Below are 19,839 nucleotides of genomic sequence, written 5' to 3'. Positions count from 1 at the left end.
CCAACCGACAACAAGTCTAAGAAAGACAAACTGGTCCGCATGCGCGGTACCGGTACAAGCCGTCCTATATTATCTACTAATGCATAAACATTCATATAATGTTCGGTGTTTATTATAAATAAGGCGGTTTTATATTAAATGTCATTAATTAAAGCGCGTGTGATATCGATTAACGATGAATGTGAGGAGAAAATAAAAACAAACAAAAAATCATCGCGTTTAATCCAGGAATTTTTCAGAATGAATCCCCGAAATCAAGTGTGGTATCTTCCTTTGCGAAATAATTCTAATTTAAAACCTTCTATTCTATCGAATTTGCTTCTTTTTAATCAGCAAGTGATATTTTAACTTCTTCTTATCAAGCCGATTGTCCAACCCTGTGCGATCAAGCAATTCCGCTAGATGGCGAGTTGGTGAATGTCTCCGCATAGATTTAACTATTACAGTGTTTATCATTGCTGTTTAAGAATGTACGGGATTAACTTTCCAGCAGTGTATAGGGCTGTAAAGCTGGGCCTAGTTGCCCGGGGCCACGTTTAGATAAGAACAGTCCAAGCCCATTTTGGTTCTATATCCAATCTAACAACATTAAAATCACTTCCAGCATAAATTTATTTTTCTACATTCAATTTCCTCTAACATCCATAAATATTAAAAATAATGATATAAAATATTTACCGTTCTTTAAACAAAACACGGGTTAAACGCCGTTTGAAAGTGAATGATATTGGTTTATTGGACCATTCAGGTCTCTTCACCTGCAGCTGTTTGATGAAACATATGTATTTATATCCGGCTGAACAGTTTTATTTTCGATCTGTTCATCGATATTTAAGGCGATTCTACGCGGAAAAGTGCGGGAAACTTTCATTCATATCACAGGTAAATAACAATTAATAACGTTACTCTGTCGTGTCGGGAATGTGTTTTCTGGGAAGGGGTTGGGAGGTCTAGGTCATCACATCACATCGAGTTCAATCGGTTATAGACGATGTTCGTGTTAATCGTGTCACATGTTGAAATAACGGTCGAACGGTCACGATTTTATTTCGAATTTAAATGATTGATGTGTCTATTAAAACAATTAAATCTCATTCTAAACTATGGACTAAGTTATCTGGTCATACAGACAACAGTTAACAGAGAGGATTCACTGATGTGATAGGGAGGGGTTTCCGGAGAGATCTCGAGGTAAATATATGATGCTATCAATTCTAGAAGTGTCTATAGATCAAATCACTAGTAGATAATTAGATGATGTCATAGGGGGATTCATGGAGGCAGACATCGTTTCTAGAATTGTAAATAGATGAATCACTAGTAGGTAATGTGATGATTGCACCCGGATTTGTGGCCATCATATGAGAAGTTGATATCAGGAACCGGAACCGTGAGCTGTGAGACTTATAGGACTTATTCAGTCTTTTTACCGCCCTTTTCAGGAGATAGTTGTGGCGTTGAAAATTCACCTTCGTTTGACGAATTAATTGTATACGATTTAATGCCGGTCTCTAATTGCACTAGTTCACTCTCAAACACAGTACCAGTATCAACAACAATTTCATTGGTGCTGGGACAGCTGTAAATGGCCACACTCGCCACACTGAGCGTCCCTGACTGACTCGTCCCAGCTGCTTGGTACTGGAGTGAATATGAAAGTTGCTAATTAACAGTAGATCTTGTTGTTTTAAAGAGTGAATATCTGCAGGATGAATATTAAATCTGTATATCATTACGAAATACAGGTCGTGCTATATCCGGCAGTCATTCTAGTTTGCGAGGGATGATGATCACTCATCTCAAAAACTAAAGAGTTAAGATACTTTAATTCGATAGCGTCACCAGGAGGTCACCAGGAGGTCGCGAGAACTCGTATCGGCCTTATTATATTTTGGCTAGACGGATCTAAATCAGCCCTGGATAGTTTTTTTATAGTTTCAGAGAGATGGGTAATTCTCTAGTTTTCGGCGCCAGTTTAAACGAAATTCACCGAAGACAAACCGTTAAAATAATCGAGTCGTTTAAAGATCAATTGGATTCCAGAGATATCAACACATCAGAAATTGATTTTGAAAATCTCGTTCTCGAAGGTGGAGGAGTTAAAGGTATCGCTTATGCCGGAATGTATCAGGTAAACACTGTTCCACAGTTACACAGTTACACAGTTACACAGTTACGCATATTTAAGTTTAATTTGACTATGGACCCAGTTCCACAGTTGTGAACTCTGAATCCAGTTCCACAGTTGTGAACTCTGAATCCAGTTCCACAGTTGTGTGAGTTTAATTTGACTCTCGATTCCCAACTGGGTTCAGTGTAAAGCTCATCCCTCGAAGTCAAATATAATCTATAGTAATCAGTATATAATACAGAAAGGATCGATCGTATTTTCAAAAAGTAATGAAAGTTTGTGATATTAATTTCCATCAAAATGTTCAATGTACAATTTATACTCGTACATTATACACAATCATACTGAATATATAGAATATATGTTTTACCATTGAACACGTGTTGGTTAAAAATATTTCGAAACTTGATCTTGTGCGCGGTACATTTTTTATTTCGTCACTCAATTCGTAGTTCTATACAAATCAGATACATTTCCCCATCAAAAAGTGGATTTCAATCTCGTAGTTACAAACAGCTGACGGTGTTTAAATACCTTCATTAAAGTGTCCTGAATCTAGAGTGAAAACAGTCGATTTCTCATATACGTAGCCCCCCCCTAGCCCTCCCCCCTAGTCCCCCTGTGTCCCCACTATTTGTGATGTCATTCTAATGCAGCAGGTATCAGTGTAATGTGTGGATCCGAGGCAAAAATCTGGTAAATGTGTAAAGTTGTTTATTTTGATTCAGGCTCTCAGTGATTTAGGTATTCTACACAAATTAAAACGTTTCGCTGGTGCCAGTATCGGATCACTTTATGCAGTAATGGGTGCTATAGGTTTGAGTTCCGAGGAAATTACTGAACATTCTATTTACTGCATGAAAAACCTTAAACCAGGTATATTTCGAATTTCTAACCGGGTTTTTTCAGGGTTCGACCCCGCATTTAGATTTCAGGTGGGTTCGAATCTCCGTATCTTCTCAGATTTCATACAGCCATGTATATGTTTTATTTTCAGGGATGTCTCCTCTTTCATTTTTACCCAATATTTTAACTCGATTCGGTTGGAACGCCGGCGAAAACATCCGTGATTTCGTTCACCAAATTCTTCAAGACAAACAGCACGATCCCGAAATCACTTTTACCGAGGTAAGAAAAATCACACCTCGCAGTATTTGAAATACCACGTGACGAACAAGTGGCTGTCACGTGAGACTTGGAGGAAATCTTGATAAACTCTTCCTTCATCAAAATCCAAGATGGCCGCTTTAATGTAAAATCGGGGTAGAACTTTATGGACATGACGGAGTTTGACAGTAATTGATTATTGTTTCTATTTCAGTTTTACAAGAAAACTGGTAAAGAACTGTGTATCGTAGTAACTAATGTTAGTTCGATGAGAATTGAATATTGTCACGTTAAAACTACCCCGGATTTACCTATTTACAAAGCTGTATTGATGTCTATGGCTTTACCACGTAATTATCACAACTGGCACCATGGAATATATTACCTTTTTATTTTCGACTCCATACTTCAAATATATATTAGGTTTCAGAGAGTGATTCGCAGTGTTCAAGTCTGTTCAGCTGTTTCAAATTCAATCAAACATATTTATATATGATAGGCCTCCTCCTGGTAAAATGTGCAGTTTTCAAATAAATGAAGTTTCGAATTCCGTATTTTACAGTTGTTTATCAGCCGATTGTTTACAGCAAGCAGCTCAATCACGAGGAGTACTACTCAGATGGTGGAATACTTCTAAACTATCCAATCAACGCATTCGATGGTAAGACGGTAAGAGTTTAAAAACTAGCTATAAAACAGTCACTGAAACGAGTTTTCTGTTGTTGAATTTATAGGCTGGTATTTGAGTTTGAAAAAGGAACATTCATTTCTGCACATGATCGATTCACCGGAAGCTCCTTTCGGGCAAATCAATAATAAATCAATAGGCGCCATTTTGGTATGTATTCACTCGTGACTGTCGCACCCAGCACCGGTGTAATATATATATATACACCGTGAATTTCAACAAGCCACTTAAACATCGAGTGACGCTCGACGTTCACTTGGAGTTCTGTCAATCAGCTGCCCGTAGCCACACCCCTTCTTCAATCAGCTGTATTTACCGCGCACCTCCTCAGGTGTCACATTGATGTGCCTACATACGTTGATTATTGATTTTTGACTACAGTTTGATATCGAGGAACCGGAATTGTCGAAGGAAATTTGGTTGAAATGGCAAAATTCGATTCCGAAACGACCAGAAACTCGATTAATGAGGTATTGTGTACACTAGCGCACCTAGCGGATCCTCGATTACCGCAGTAACTTTTATATAATACATTGTCAATTCTTTTCGTAGGAAACGGAAATCGATGTTGGAGAAAAATTCTAAAATCACGATCGAACGGAGTAAAGTTTCTGAAGCAGCGAAAGTGTTTCTGAAAGTTCTCGCGGCCGCGGATAAAAACGGAGACGGACAGATAGATATCGATGAGTTACGAGTTGCACTGGATGAGGTAACCTCTGGCAGTCGAGGGTCTGTTGTTAACCAGTAAAACCAGTAGCTGCAGTCGTCAATCAAAAACCTCCGCGTTATAGAATTGAGATAAATTTGAATTCTAACCACTGTAAGGCACTTAATGGCGCTTACTGTACATTGGACAATGACTGGGCACTGGACATTGACTGGTGACTGTACAATCACTGGGCACTAGGAAATGACTGGGTACTGGACAATGACTGGGCATTGGACAATCACTGGGCACTGGACATTGACTGGTGACTGTACAATCACTGGGCACTGGACAATGACTGGTGACTGTACAATCACTGGGCACTAGGAAATGACTGGGTACTGGACAATGACTGGGCATTGGACAATCACTGGGCACTGGACATTGACTGGTGACTGTACAATCACTGGGCACTGGACAATGACTGGTGACTGTACAATCACTGGGCACTAGGAAATGACTGGGTACTGGACAATGACTGGGCACTGGACAATGACTGGGCACTGGACCATGACTGAATACTGAAAGTTTTAACATGTTACAACATGTGCGCTGATTCTACTTCCGTTTATCATTATTCTAGAGAACTGTTTTCACAAACGACCACTGGGTGGCGCTGTTTGGACAGGAGAGAGATATCGACGCCATGTTTCAGGATATTGATTTAAACAATGATGGAAATGTAGGTGCTGTTTGAAGTAGGTTCGAATCCTGACGGTAGCAATCAATCAGAATGCGTCATCAATCTCACTCTTTTTTTCTAATAGATCTCCTACGATGAACTGATATGGTTTATACAAAAGAAAGGTGTAACACTATTAGACGGAACCAAGTCGTTTTTTGCGTGTAATGAAATTGGAAATATCAGCGACTTTTTCGCTAAAATATACAGCTCTATAGAATTCAATCTAAGAGCAAATATCGCAAAGGTAAAAATATCTCAATCAGTAATTAGCTAAGATGGGTTGCTCCTGGGAAGCCTAAAATATCTCAATCAGTAATTAGCTAAGATGGGTTGTTCCTGGGACGGGTTGCTCCTGGGAAGCCTGTCCTATAATCTAACCTCTGGGACACCCTGCCCCAGACTGCGGAACCCTGCCCCCGACTGTGCAACCCTGCCCCAGACTGTGGAACCCTGCCCCAGACTGTGGAACCCTGCACGATGATCTCTATCTCTGGCTAAAACTGTTTTATTTCTTCTTCTGAAATGCAGAAATCTGACGAAGAAAGGACGATCCCGATTTACACTGACTACCTAAAAACTACTGATTTTGATTTGGAAATGGAAGATCAAAAATACATAATAAACGTGAGTTAAACATGATTGCGAACGCGCACCTGCACGAACCGCGCTACCTACATCGATTATTTCAATTATATGTTCTATTTTTAGCTTGGATACCGAGCGACGATAGAATTCATCAAGGATAAATATCGAAAAAAATAAAACATTTCTATCGCAGCGGGATTGAGTTTGTCAATCTGTCCATTTGTGGTTTCGGGGAACCTCCCAGTTTCTGTTTTCGAATAGAATAAAGATGGCGCTGCCTATCAATATCCGGTAATAACTTGTACGTCTTGTTTTTGCTAAGCTGAGTAATCGCCACGGCGGCGACCGACCCGCCGGGTTGTGGCTACCCACCTGCACTATCGGTTCTCTTAGGGCCCTTCGGAAGAATTTTGAACTCTATTTTTCCCACTGTTTTGATAAATGGCAGTATCAAGTTATTATTTTTTAAGATATGGAATAAGTTTTTTCCGCGTGGCTACGAACAGGAAGTCACGTGTGGTTAGCCACTTAATCCCTGTCCGCTGTTTATGGTTAGCCGTTTAATCCCTGTCCGCTGTTTATGGTTAGCCGCTTTATCCCTGTCCGGTGTTTATGGTTAGCCGTTTAATCCCTGTCCGCTGTTTATGGTTAGCCCCTTTATCCCTGTCCGGTGTTTATGGTTAGCCGCTTTATCCCTGTCCGGTGTACTCACGGCTAGTGTTTGAGACGGGTAGAATTTTATTGTGAATTTTTTACGAATAAAACGATTATTGATTACTGAAAAAAAACAACGTATATCGTTTTATTTAATTATTAATGTAGATGGTTTAGGGCCAGAGGGGGATAACAGAACTCTGTATTAGCATCATCTCGTGGAGTGCTCCTCGACTCAGACCGGTAGCTGGGTGTCTCTATTGTTCACTGGTATGGATAGAATAGTTAGTTACTACAAGTATAGGGGAATCGACAGTTGTTCCAAATTATCTCGCATAGGCCCAAAAAGGAAGCACAACTTGCATCCCGAAGGGGCGTGACCTCGAGGTGACGAGCCTCGAGATGAAGTGCCAATAAAACAGAAACTAAGAAATGACTCGTTATTTTCGATGTTTATTTATCAATTATTTACAGAAAATGAATTTTTTTAGCGCCACAAAAAATGAACACATTTCAAATGAAATATCTTAAAACTTGGGCGATAAACAAAATGTTACAAGCAATTAGTATAAGATACATACTATAGGGGGCGTCACAAGCGCATCATGTGTGTGACATACACAATAATTAAAACATTAATTCCAATTCAATAAGAAACATCAATTGACACATGATTTACAACGATTCAGTGAATCCAGTGCGATTCAGTGAATCCAGTGCGATTCAGTGAATCCAGTGCGATTCAGTGAATCCAGGAACCATTTCTGTATAATTATCATATGTACACCGACACTACTCTGGAGAGAATAGTGAAAAACCCTCCTAATCCAGATCAGTTTAATCTGTATCTAATCCAGATCAGTTTAATCTGTATCAAATCCAGATCAGTTTAATCTGTACCTAATCCAGATCAGTTTAACCTGTATTTTGATCTAATACGGATTCTATTTCCGTTTATCAGAATTAAGCAGGTTTTATTACATTTCTGCTGATGAACGAACTGAATTTTCTGGTGTCTGAAGTTGGGTTACTTTTCTAACTAATCGAGGCCATTTTCGAATTAAGCCTTTTTCGTCATTATTTTCAGGTAGTGAAGAGCGTTTTGGGCGGCACGAGCGTGTGCGTCATCCGTGTGCGGCCCGGAGCCGTGGCACACCGCTACGGGCATCGTAGATAACTGAACCAAACATTGACGCATTCCTACAATATACAAATTATTAATACAGTTCATTATAGAGTATCGACCCATAGCACTTTCTGTTTAATCGAGCCCGACAGTCCCTGGATGTGCCCACATAGCCGCCCAAGCCCTTATCTAATGAACTAGGTCGATGAGTAGTCTCCCTCTCCCTCTTCACTGATGAAATATTCACCTTTTTTTCCCGATGGATCAGTAGTTTGTTCCTGTAAGTCAACGTAAGTCACCTCAAAACGTTGTTCCTCAGCGATCTCTTGTAACATCTGACAGTAATTAGAAGCAGGTGTGTTTAACTGTTTCTGATGAAGCGCTATCAGGTATTTACCGTTAGAATTCTTCATTTTAGCGTAGAATTGACCGATCTGTTTACTAGCGTGAGGCGTGATAGTCGGGATTCGTCTGCCTTCTTTCAGAGCCGTATACGAGCCCTTAGCGTCCATCAGAGGGACCGTATCATCGTCAAACTCTTCGGGAGGTTCCATATCCTCAGCTGTCAGGTTTATACCCTGATTAATCCGCTGTAGGAGGCTGAACGCAGCTTTACGTTTCGCGCTTTTCTTCGATTTGCCGAGACCTAAATAAAATAAATACAATTGATTAGACTCATTTAATCTTACAACAGGACGAGTGAAAATACTCGAGATCACATTTAGACATTAAGTCACCCTGGTTTTAGAAGTTTAACACTCACGGATTAGTAGACTAGACTCACTCGGGTCCACTGTGTCTCGGGTCCACTGACCCCCGGTGTCTCGGGTCCACTGACCCCCGGTGTCTCATGGTTAAAACACTCACCTGTTTCTTTAATCTTATTAAACAGTCTCACGATGCAGACAAACTCGCGACTGTGAGCCGGTCCCTGTTCCTGTGCAAACTCGTATATAGGGGGCGCCCATTTCTTTTTCTGCGTGAGTTCCTGAAGTTGACCGATCGGGTTACCTGGGATACCGTCATCGCTAATCTGTGGGATTTGAGGGATTGCGACCCTGAAAATACAACCATTAGTGTGAGTTATCGCTGATAGGTGGCGACTTGGTGGCTGTTTACAAAGATCATAATTCAGCTGATTTACAACAGGGTCCTTACATTTTCCAATTATTATTGAAGGAGTTTAGGAACCTTGAAAAGCATTTTCCATTTAGAAGATTAAAGGAATCAAGGACTCGTAGGGGACCCCTGTGAGGTTTCAGGTACCCTCCCCCTGTGAGGTATATATGAATGATTTACCCTTGTTTTTCAGCTGTGTTCGTTGTTCCAAACATTGTCCCCAAAACAGCCATAGCTGCTTCATGTTTGGCTTTCTTCTTGTTCGGACCTGTCGATAAAAAACGATACAACAATTAAACAGACTCCGCCTCCTTACGACGAGACGTGTGGTGGCGCTGTTGTTCGTTACCTTTGCCAGTAGCTTGGTAGTCCCCTGCTGTACATCTGAAGACGAATGTAGGCTCATGGACCGCTCCTTCAGTGGCTACCAGATCATACGTCGGGGTTATACCACGTTTAGAGCAGACTTCCTGTAAATATCCTATTGGAGTTTTCCCTGGGCCTGCCATCTACAAAACATCGACAAGTGTTAGACAATTTGATAACGCTCTACTCCTAGCCCGCTCACCTCTCCCCCCAAACCCTAACCCTGGGGCTGACATCTACAAAACATCGATAAGTGTTAGACAATTAGATAACGCTCTACTCCTAGCCCGCTCACCTCCTCCCCAAACCCTAACCCTGGGGCTGACATCTACAAAACATCGACAAGTGTTAGACAATTAGATAACGCTCTACTCCTAGCCCGCTCACCTCCCCCCAAACCCTAACCCTGGGCCTGCCATCTACAAACATCGACAAGTGTTAGACAATTAGATAACGCTCTACTCCTAGCCCGCTCACCTCTCCCCCCAAACCCTAACCCTGGGGCTGCCATCTACAAAACATCGATAAGTGTTAGACAATTAGATAACGCTCTACTCCTAGCCCGCTCACCTCCCCCCCAAACCCTAACCCTGGGGCTGCCATCTACAAAACATCGATAAGTGTTAGACAATTAGATAACGCTCTACTCCTAGCCCGCTCACCTCCCCCCCCAAACCCTAACCCTGGGGCTGCCATCTACAAAACATCGATAAGTGTTAGACAATTAGATAACGCTCTACTCCTAGCCCGCTCACCTCCCCCCCAAACTCCTCCAGAGCCTTTCAATACTCACTTCACCAGCACATCAAATCGGGTTCGAATCCTGGTGATGTGCGTTACATTATCTTCATTTTGTCACTGGCGCTAAATACTGCGGGTATAATTGGGGCAGGAAGGTGTGTGTTTGTTAGTTGATACTCTGCAGGTTCGCACAGAGTGAAATATCATTGTTTCAATTTTCGGGACTTTCACTGTCAACTTTTTCAAACGGAAGGAACAGACACAGACTACCCATCACCCCGATTTAAACGTAAATTTACAAATTTATGGAGAATAAATAATCATTAGACCAAGATTTACTCAAACTACGACTGTTTGTTCTATAAATAGTGACTTCAAATTTAGAATTCGATTGATATTTTTACCTTTCTTCAGAGGTAAAGAGGTTACTGAAGCCGATACGTAATTAACTACATCAGTATAAACCTTCCAGATGGCAGCACCGGACGGATTGCAGTGCTCTTTGACTAACTCGGGGCTGCTCCGACGACGGAATTTGTGTATTTTATGGAATCTTTCCTTGTGTTTATAACGAATTAAACTATCTGTTTTTCTAATGAAAGAATAAACAATTTGAATGAAATAAATGTTGATTCGTTTTGCGGTTAGATGGGTTCGAGAACGAATAATTGATACCGCGTACGCTAGTGCGTTCCGTTAGATGGCGCATGGGTGGAGATATCCGATGCACGCTTTCCAGGGCTGCTTTCTCGACGAAAAGTGAACGTGACCAGCGACGGGGGATAATCCAACCACTGGTAATTGATATTGATAACTAATGACTGTAGAAACTGAATTGAATTGTTTTCGTTTCGATTATGACAGGCCTTGCTGAACCCAGAAAATAAGGCGAAACTTATTTTGGGAATCTGATCAGGCTCCTGGATCGGGCCATTGGAAAGAATGATGGCTTTCGGCGTACGAGTTGAAATCTAACCCTAACCCTTACCGAATTCCACATCACTAAACCTATATAACCTTGTTTCAGTTAAACTCTGTTCTACTCTAAAACTATGTTAAGTAACCTAATCAGTGCTGTCGCTATAGATGTATATGTATTTCGAAGTGACAACCGTACCCTTGTTTATGTTTAGGGTTAAAGAAGTAAGGGTTCAAGTAAAGCTATAACTGAAACCTCGAAATTTAACCTAATCTGTTTTAGAAAAGTAAATCAGCTGGTGTCTCTCTGTGGTGTCTCTGTAGTGTACGCGCGGTGCGACCAGCGCGCGCGTGCGCGTCGAGACCGCGCCCGCGATACGCGTCACAAGCCGCACTGTACTCACAGTGAGACACACAGTGACAGAATACAGGCAGCTCGGTCGTGAAACACTAATCAATATGGATACGATTTTTGCAGCTACAGTTTTAGCACTGGTTTCATGCTCGGGTAAGTTATTCTCTGTAGTATTCGAAAATCTGTTGGTTTCGGGGGTGGCGTTAAAGTTAAACTGTTTATATATAGTCAAACTATATTGTTGAGAATCATCCCGTCTTGTAAATATCTTATTATTGAGTTTAACGTCATAAAAACTATAAACGAGATGTTGTTTTAAGTTGAGTAACGAAAAAATCAGATCTCAAAATCCTTTTTCAATAAAAACTGTCCCTTTTCACGCGTACAAACACTAAAACATAGCCTTGTGTTATCTTGCTTAGTTTAAACTGCTTAACTAGACCAATAAGGCTAAACCAGCGGCATTTAGTGTTATGATAACTAGTCCATGTTCTCAACAACTCAACGGTCCCCGGTGTCCTAGACAGATCCCCGGTGGCCTAGACAGATCCCCGGTGGCCTAGACAGATCCCCGGTGTCCTAGACAGATCCCCGGTGTCCTAGACAGATCCCCGGTGTCCTAGACAGATCCCCGGTGTCCTAGACAGATCCCCGGTGTCCTAGACAGATCCCCGGTGTCCTAGACAGATCCCCGGTGTCCTAGACAGATCCCCGGTGTCCTAGACAGATCCCCGGTGTCCTAGACAGACCCGCTTGGTTTATTATTTAATACCCTATCTGCTGTGAAATCTACATTTACCGCGCGGCGCTCACATATAAATCGACACATGTTTTCATCACGGAATCGATCTTTTCTTTCTGATCATATTTGATTTTTTATTTGCTGTTTTCACACAGCAGCACGCCTACAGGGTGGATACAGGGTGGAACTTTGACTGGGTGGGTAGCGCCTACAGCGTGGATTAAATAGGGTGGATATTGTTATCACCGTCAGGCATGGACCTCTTAGATCCACACAGTTATTGTTGAACCCCTCCAGGAGCGGGGTTCCCGCTGCTGCTGCTACGACTGTTTTAATACATGTAGCTATAGCCGCATTTAAACTTCAACAACATCAAAGCAATGATAAACATTTTGCTACATGGAACAAATAAACAGAGATCCCAGAGCGGGCGAGCAGGGGGGGGGGGAAAGGAGGAGCTGGAGGAGGAAACGACGCGCCTGATCTGACCTACGACCTTGGCGGCGACGGCCTTCACGCAGCTACGGTGTTCTAACCGCAGATTAAACCGGCGGCGCTGTGGGAGTATCGCGTGATCGAGAGACGGATTATCGATCAGCTCCTAATGACAGTTAGAAAATCTCTTTACTCGTAATCACATCACTCGCGAGCAGAGTAACGAGCAGCAGTGAGCAGCAGTAACGAGCAGCAACGAGCAGCAGCGACTAGAATCTGACAGATCCGTATATATTCACCTGAACGGTTTTCATTTTTGAATATCAAATTTACTACATATTCGCACACATTTACTGTGGAACTGAGTGTGCTGTAGAATTGAGTTCAGAAAACTGTGGAACTGGGTGTAGTACTGTGGAACTGTGGAACTGTGGATGGAATAACCCAGTTAAACCGAACCCTAACTTTAATGTGTCACGATTACGGAATCTAATAACAACATCACACAAATAATTCTGATGTGATTTTTATTTCGCTCCTATTGATAATAGTCGGTTTTTATTTGGTCAATTAAGCATTAATACATGCTGTGAATATAGAGTACACAGCGAGTCTGTGTCACTCTGTACAAACCGACCGAGTGGCGTTATTAACCTAAAAAATACCCCTCATGTTTGAATTACTCTATTATTCCACATAAACCGCACCTTTTGAAATAGATCTGTACACATAGTTACCGGGGATGCAACAATAGCGACTGTTACGAATACATTTACATATCATTTATAATTCAAACAAGTTTTTATAAAATACGTCAGATAAATATCACGGATTGTCCTTAAAAAACAATGTCTAATGTCTATTGTCCTGTTAATGAACTAGCGCTCTCCTCCTCGCAACCGCATAAACGATCGAAGTTTATTTAGGTTGTATGAAATCTAAATGATGCGATAATCATTTTTAGTTTCTCGTTTAGCTTCAAGTGAAAGCTTTTATTGGCGTCACAGACAATATAATACACTATCATACACTATCACAGTCTCGATATCAGTCTCGATATATCAACAGCGAATTTGAATAGCAAAAAACCCATTCGAATCTCGCAAAGTAGTTCAAACCGCCAACAACCAGTCTGACGAGTATGAATAGAATTCTTTTATTCTCATTATTTATGTGACATATCAGACGCGTATAGAAATTAAACGGGTCAAGGAAAAAAAGCGTGCATTGTTCCACTGCGTGACTTCGATCGCGTCCGAATATAAATCTATCGTGTTTGAATTTCTGCATGTATTCACGTGTATATATGTTGTTCAATGTATAACAACAAAATGTGGATCAGAGAAAAAACGAAACTAGAATCTGATGGGATCTGACTGAGAGTCGGGGTGCAGTTAGTCAACCCGTATCTCACTGATAGCCGCAATAACTGTAGTGCTTGAATAATAAATATTAGTAGGACAAGTGTCACTCTTCAAACGTCGGCAAATATTAGAACAACCATCGTCACTTGACAGAACAGCAGCTCAACACGCAAACCCGACCGACCGGCAAGCGATAATATATTCATAGTCATATGAATAGCAGCAAGGCGTGCCGGCCATTCTATGAGTTCTACGAGTATCCACCTCCCTACTCTGATACGAGTATCCACCTCCTTACCCTGATACGAGTATCCACCTCCCTATCCTGATACGAGTATCCACCTCCCTACTCTGATACGAGTATCCACCTCCCTACTCTGATACGAGTATCCACCTCCCTACTCTGATACGAGTATCCACCTCCCTACTCTGATACGAGTATCCACCTCCCTATCCTGATACGAGTATCCACCTCCCTACCCTTATACGAGTATCCACCTCCCTATCCAGATACAATTGATAGTAGGAAAGCAGCTGCTGCTGCTGTTGCTGGTGGTGGTGGTGGTGGCGGTGGTGGTGGTGGTGGTGGTGGTGGTGCTGCTGCTGCTGCTGCTGCTGCTGCTGCTGCTGCTGCTGCTGCTGCTGCTGTTGGGATGAACTGTTAATCGTCCTATCAGAGCGCGTTAATACATTTATCCCCCTCACACAGTATATCTGACTGCAAATCAATTCTGACAACAGTCTTTTTACGACGATGCGTCAATCGTGGATCCACAGTTCATCAACAGCTATATATATATATATATATATATATATATATATATACACGTTCTCACAAATTTTTAACAGCACCACCAGACTGGAGTTGAACGCGCTGCTCTGCAATGAAGTAGGATTAACTATTGGAATTTATTACTCTACACATCACGCTTAGAATGAAGCAACTGTTTGATTTATGTGGAGCGATTATGAAATTATTCGAGTCGCATAAAAATGTTTGACTCGATAATCTGCTTTAATCCTATTATCCGCCAGATGGCGCCGCGACGGGTAGATCATCACTAAACATTTCTAACGTATCTTCATTTAATCCATTTGTGCTTGATCTGAGATTTAGAAACAACTTCTATTTGATGTTTTAAGTTCATATTGTATGAATTCATCACTAGCGCCACCTAGCGGTTCCTCGATTGCATTTTTTAATGAGGATTCCAGTTTTCTACTCTGTTTGTTGAATATTATCTGTGTTTTTTTCTGTTCAGGTATTTGTCAGGCCGCTTGGAGTATCTCACAGGCTTCTGATAAACCAGTACAGGTCGGCAGTAAATGGGAATTCAAATGTGGCGTAAGTATCAATCAATAAAATAAACATCAATTCAATCATCTGCATAATAATTGAACTTGATTGTTTGACCTCAGATCAGACATAGTTCTGACTCTAACGCTAACCCTAACCCTGTCCGGAATTAAACTCATATATCTTTTCATTTAACCACAGTTCAGCAGCGCCAAGTCCGCCGAAAATATCGATTTTTTGAAACGGAAAAACAAAGATGAACAAGTCGCTTATATCAGCAATGGATTGACAGTTACCCGTTCATACCAGAGTAAGGTTAGCGTCACTGAAGGTACAATTCCTTCCGAATACTCATCACAGGGTGGAACTTTACTGATCTTCACTATCACCGGTAAGTGAGTAATTACACGGTATCCCACCAGGTGTCGTATCAAACAGCTATCTAATTAAAGTGTGTGTATTTATTGTAGCGGTCGATGCCACGGACGCTGGTCAGTACACGTGTGAGGGAGAGTCTAGCAAAAACTGGAAAACTTTAACGGTCAAAGGTGCGTTATATCGTCGGGTTATTTCGTAACTATTCGGCATTTTTCGGAAATCCCGAACATCTGTTTCGGTAGCACTAATCGGTTTTAGCTATAAAACGGATTTATATATTTGCATCAGCTTTACACGAAACGGCGACATAGTATCTCTTCTTAAAATAGAATCAATCGATTATATGATAACGTCATAGGGGGATTTATCGAAACAGACATATTTTCTAAGGTTAAGCTCATAGATGTTGATATTTACGATAATTACAGGACCTGTAACTTCGGTTCGATGGCAATTCAAGAATCCAGGTACCAGTCAAATGACTGTAATAGGGAAAAACGAAAAGGTATCATTGGATTTGAGTCAAGTTCCCGCAACTCCGAAAGACAGTCTTCAATGTGTTGTAGAAACCGAATTCAATTCATACGGTTCAGTAAGCGTGAAAACTGCGTCTAAAAACCTCTTGAATGATGGAACAAAGAAAGCAGCTGATGTTTTACCAGATTCTTGTCCTGACCAGTAAGTTAACTATATATACCCCCTCAGCTAGTTTAACCTAGTTTAACATAGATTAACCTAGCCGTGTCTTCTAGTTTGACTCGGTCCTGTGATTCCCTTGTGGACTACAATATATACATTATATGAATGTCTATTACAGAAACTGCGCAGTAACTAAAACGTTCTCGTGGTACAGCGTCATCATGAAAAATGGCTTTCCATTTTATGCCATTAACGGAGAATTGAACAATAAAAATATAACTTGTACAGCGTCAAATCCGGATGGTAGTGCTCCTATGTCAAAATCTATTATACTTTCTCTTGAATGTAAGTATTACTCATACTGACAATAAATACCTGCAGTAAAATATCAACGAAATTTCACTAAATTCCAAGAAACTTCCAGTAAATTCCATTAAATCATGAGCAAGGCTTTCAAAAACCTCCAGTAACCTCACTTGCAAGCTCAATATTCCCCTAACCCCGGAATCTGATTCAATCTTTTTAACACTATCGCTATGAACATGTGTTTAACTCAGATCCACCGGAACGCGAGAAAGTTCTACCGAAGAAACAGAGATTAGTTGCCGGAACAGACGTGAAGTTTGTGGCGTCGTTTTATGCGAATCCGATCGATTCTCAGAACCTCTGCGAAATCAACTGGTTTTTTTCTAAAGTTCCCGATCCTCAACTGGAGAAGAACGATTTGAAACAGCTGAACGATACAATTACTTCTGTAGCCACTAAGGTACCGTTTTCATTATTTGAACCCATAACATATCATGTGTTGAATAAACTAACTTAACTGGAACATCAAACTGTCCTCTTCTTCGTATCGTAGATGACCGGAGAAATGAAGACCTCCACGTTGACCTTGATGAATGTCACTAAGTCGTCAGTCGGTTACTACCACGCTAAATTCTGTAACAAGGAAATGGCCTTTGGACAATTATCATGTAAGTTATATTAACCTCATCCGCCTCTCTCGTAAACCGTCGTTTGATAATCTGAAGAATACCTTCCAACATATGTAGCTACCATCAGGCCAACTACCCCCCTCACCCCCATTAACACCCCAACACCCCCCACCCACCCAACCCCCATTAACAGCCCAACACCCATTAACACCCCAACCGCCATTGACGCGAACATATATTCGACTATTATCATGTCAGTTTATATAACGAAGGTACATCCGTGGTTTCCATGGAAACCATACCTTACGTTTACTGCTGCAATTGATTCTTTCAAGTTTCGAGTTAATTGTTTAGCTTTGAGTTCAGAAGAGTCAAAATGTAGCGACGTTTTCCACAATTAGATCATAATAGATCGTATAGTGCCTTATTGCTCAAACTGCCAGGAATAACCTTATATCTATCTGAATGTTGTTGTTTGTAGCATCTCCGTCCGCGGCGCAAACCAGTATCATTCTATCAGTATTGTCGGTGATGTTCGTTGCCACGCAACTGTATTAAAGAGACAACAACAGAAAACATCAAACTTGAACATCATCAACATCACCCTAGCCGTGCCTGCTCATAAACATCAGAGAGTGCCGATCAGTATAGAGATGTGTTCCAGAGCCCGAGGCCAAACAAAAGCAATAACATTTCATTATCGGACTGATTATCCTCGGGTTATAAATTACAATCTAACAGACGCTCGTTCGATCTTTGACGTCATCATCTATGCAGTGTTTTATATATAATCATTAGTTCGATTGACAGTCGCTAGGGGACTATCAGCTATTTACATCTAACGCCTTTTAATTGATGTCAGAAATTATCACTATATTTCCTTATTTTTTCATCAATTTCTAACGTTAATAAAACATTGATAATAAATTAGTTTTTTTAGAATGATAGATGTAAGTAATAGATATGGCAGTTTTTAATATGATATTATAGTGTAATGTTTAATACTGTATTACTTTGTATTTTGAATGCGCTGATTGGGTTTTTGTATAAGAGCAATGATTTTTGGTAGGACATGTATTTTTGAATACACAAATCTCACGAGGATTGATTTTATAATTGTTTAAATCCATTCGAATCGATATGAACTGATATTCAGCCCTTTATCCAGGGGGTTTTAGGTGTAGCCGCTTGGTAAATGTTTTGACAACCCGGCCTTGAAATCAGGAGCAGCAGTTATGCACCAAAAAGGCAGGACTCAAACAGTGGCATTACCAGCCTGGCACGCTGTAGACACCTGTAGTGTAGGAAGGGGGGGGGACTGCAGACATATAGCCTATATATATATATATATATATATATATGTATATATATATATATATATATATATATATATATATATATATATATATAGAGAGAGAGAGAGAGAGAGAGAGAGAGAGAAACTAAATCAATGGAACAATAGATATCTGTATAACATATAAATATAGAAGCATATATTTGAATTGTTTTGGATATTGGTAAATCACGCTTACTGCATTTTTTATTGCGCTTTTTAATAATCGATGTGTTGTATGTTTGTGACACGTAATGTTCGCAGCTCGTATCAAATACGAACAATAAAAAGCGATGTTTAAAAACCATAGAACTTATTTTGTTTTTGTTATCTATTTTTCATTCATTCAAATCGGACAAACATATGTAAATACAGCGCCGCTTCCCAAACAGTCCACTTTTGGAACAGCTATTTCTCTAAAATATTCACTATCTAGGACACAATGATGGAACCAGGAATGGCGCACAACCGCACAAAAATAAACCGTCGTTCATAAACTATTAGAATTTTCTGTTATCGAAACTGGATCAGAATTTTTTCTAAAACTGAACTGGTTATTAATACAAATAACACTGGTGGAAATTGTTCATTATCTGAGACTGGAAATTTGATTAATCCATTTTTAATCCATTTTTAAGCTTTATAACCCTTAACAGTAAAATTCATCCTAAATTCGATCGACTCCAAAATTACTACAATCCCTTCAACATTTATGTGTGTCATACTCGACTCGTCTGCCATCTAGCGGATAAACTCAGTTAAACTGTGACGGTGTGAATGAGATACAGACCGTAACGATAAACAAATGAATAATGACTCAGAGACCTAGGGGAGGGTCTCCTACAAATACACAAACATTAAAAAATGACCCTTGATTGCGGAGCTAGAAACTTAATCGTCAAAACAGAGCCAAATTTCATACTGGAATGAATAACTACACTTATTTTCATCGATATGATAATGAACTACTTTATAGAAATTTGTCACAGAAATATAGAACTTGTCGATGTCGGCCGCGCCCTGCTGAAAAACTAGGTGAAATACCTATTGTGAGTCACTGATTTAAGTTATAAAGTTCCTTTGCTTGAAATACCGGTATTTAATTGGGAATATTTTTCACATAATTTTTCTGTGATTGTACGGAAATCGCTACAAATTCCTAATTTCGTGGTTTTATTTCCCGCAACTATCAATTCGGAGCGGCATGTTAAGTCTACTGCGGGCACTACCGTGAACTCTTTAGTTGGTGCCCGGAGCGCTAATGCTCCTGAGTCCTAGTCGACCTCGATCTGCGCGGACTACAGAACTAGCCCTCCCAAGTGGAGTATGTCCCATTTAAGAATGATGGCGGACGAATCAATCGCAATTTACACTTGAAACATTTAGAAGCTTCTCTTTCAACTAAGAAGCGACAGAATGTCTTCAAACCATTTCAACATTGAAATACAGTAAGTAAATTTACTTATGAATCGAATACTTTTGTTGTACAGTTGAAGGTGATTCAAGATGGAAAGGTCTCGGCTTGTCACAATTTG

The 19,839-nt window shown here is 40.5% G+C and overlaps 2 protein-coding genes across 2 annotated transcripts; one reads left to right on the top strand and one right to left on the bottom strand.

The window, feature by feature from the left end:
• Positions 1-6,998: 6,998 nt before the first annotated feature.
• On the bottom strand, positions 6,999-10,378 carry LOC141911767 (protein Loquacious-like). Its single transcript, XM_074802805.1, has 6 exons — positions 10,313-10,378; positions 9,151-9,310; positions 8,982-9,069; positions 8,550-8,740; positions 7,930-8,328; positions 6,999-7,756 (listed from the first exon to the last, which is right to left on the bottom strand). The coding sequence occupies exons 2-6, from the start codon at positions 9,308-9,310 to the stop codon at positions 7,617-7,619; spliced, it is 978 nt and encodes a 325-aa protein (XP_074658906.1). The 5' UTR covers positions 10,313-10,378; the 3' UTR covers positions 6,999-7,616.
• Positions 10,379-11,173: 795 nt separating this feature from the next.
• Positions 11,174-18,311, top strand: LOC141911824 (uncharacterized). Its single transcript, XM_074802882.1, has 9 exons — positions 11,174-11,334; positions 14,985-15,067; positions 15,221-15,410; positions 15,490-15,567; positions 15,826-16,075; positions 16,215-16,381; positions 16,594-16,802; positions 16,896-17,010; positions 17,453-18,311. The coding sequence occupies exons 1-9, from the start codon at positions 11,286-11,288 to the stop codon at positions 17,527-17,529; spliced, it is 1,218 nt and encodes a 405-aa protein (XP_074658983.1). The 5' UTR covers positions 11,174-11,285; the 3' UTR covers positions 17,530-18,311.
• Positions 18,312-19,839: the final 1,528 nt, after the last annotated feature.

The sequence above is a fragment of the Tubulanus polymorphus genome, chromosome 10, assembly GCF_964204645.1.
Source record: "Tubulanus polymorphus chromosome 10, tnTubPoly1.2, whole genome shotgun sequence".
Taxonomy (NCBI): Eukaryota; Metazoa; Nemertea; class Palaeonemertea; order Tubulaniformes; family Tubulanidae; genus Tubulanus; species Tubulanus polymorphus.
The sequence above is the reverse complement of the archived record's forward strand: the minus strand, read 5'-3'. Positions and strand labels throughout refer to the sequence as shown.

Coding starts and splice junctions, on each gene's coding strand:
- LOC141911767 (XM_074802805.1), bottom strand. CDS start 9,310: ATGGCAGGCCCAGGGAAAACTCCAATAGGATATTTACAGGAAGTCTGC. Junction 9,070..9,150: donor CTACCAAGCTACTGGCAAAG/GTAACGAACAAC, acceptor TTTTATCGACAG/GTCCGAACAAGAAGAAAGCC. Junction 8,741..8,981: donor AACACAGCTGAAAAACAAGG/GTAAATCATTCA, acceptor TTGTATTTTCAG/GGTCGCAATCCCTCAAATCC.
- LOC141911824 (XM_074802882.1), top strand. CDS start 11,286: ATGGATACGATTTTTGCAGCTACAGTTTTAGCACTGGTTTCATGCTCG. Junction 11,335..14,984: donor AGCACTGGTTTCATGCTCGG/GTAAGTTATTCT, acceptor TTTTCTGTTCAG/GTATTTGTCAGGCCGCTTGG. Junction 15,411..15,489: donor ACTGATCTTCACTATCACCG/GTAAGTGAGTAA, acceptor TATTTATTGTAG/CGGTCGATGCCACGGACGCT.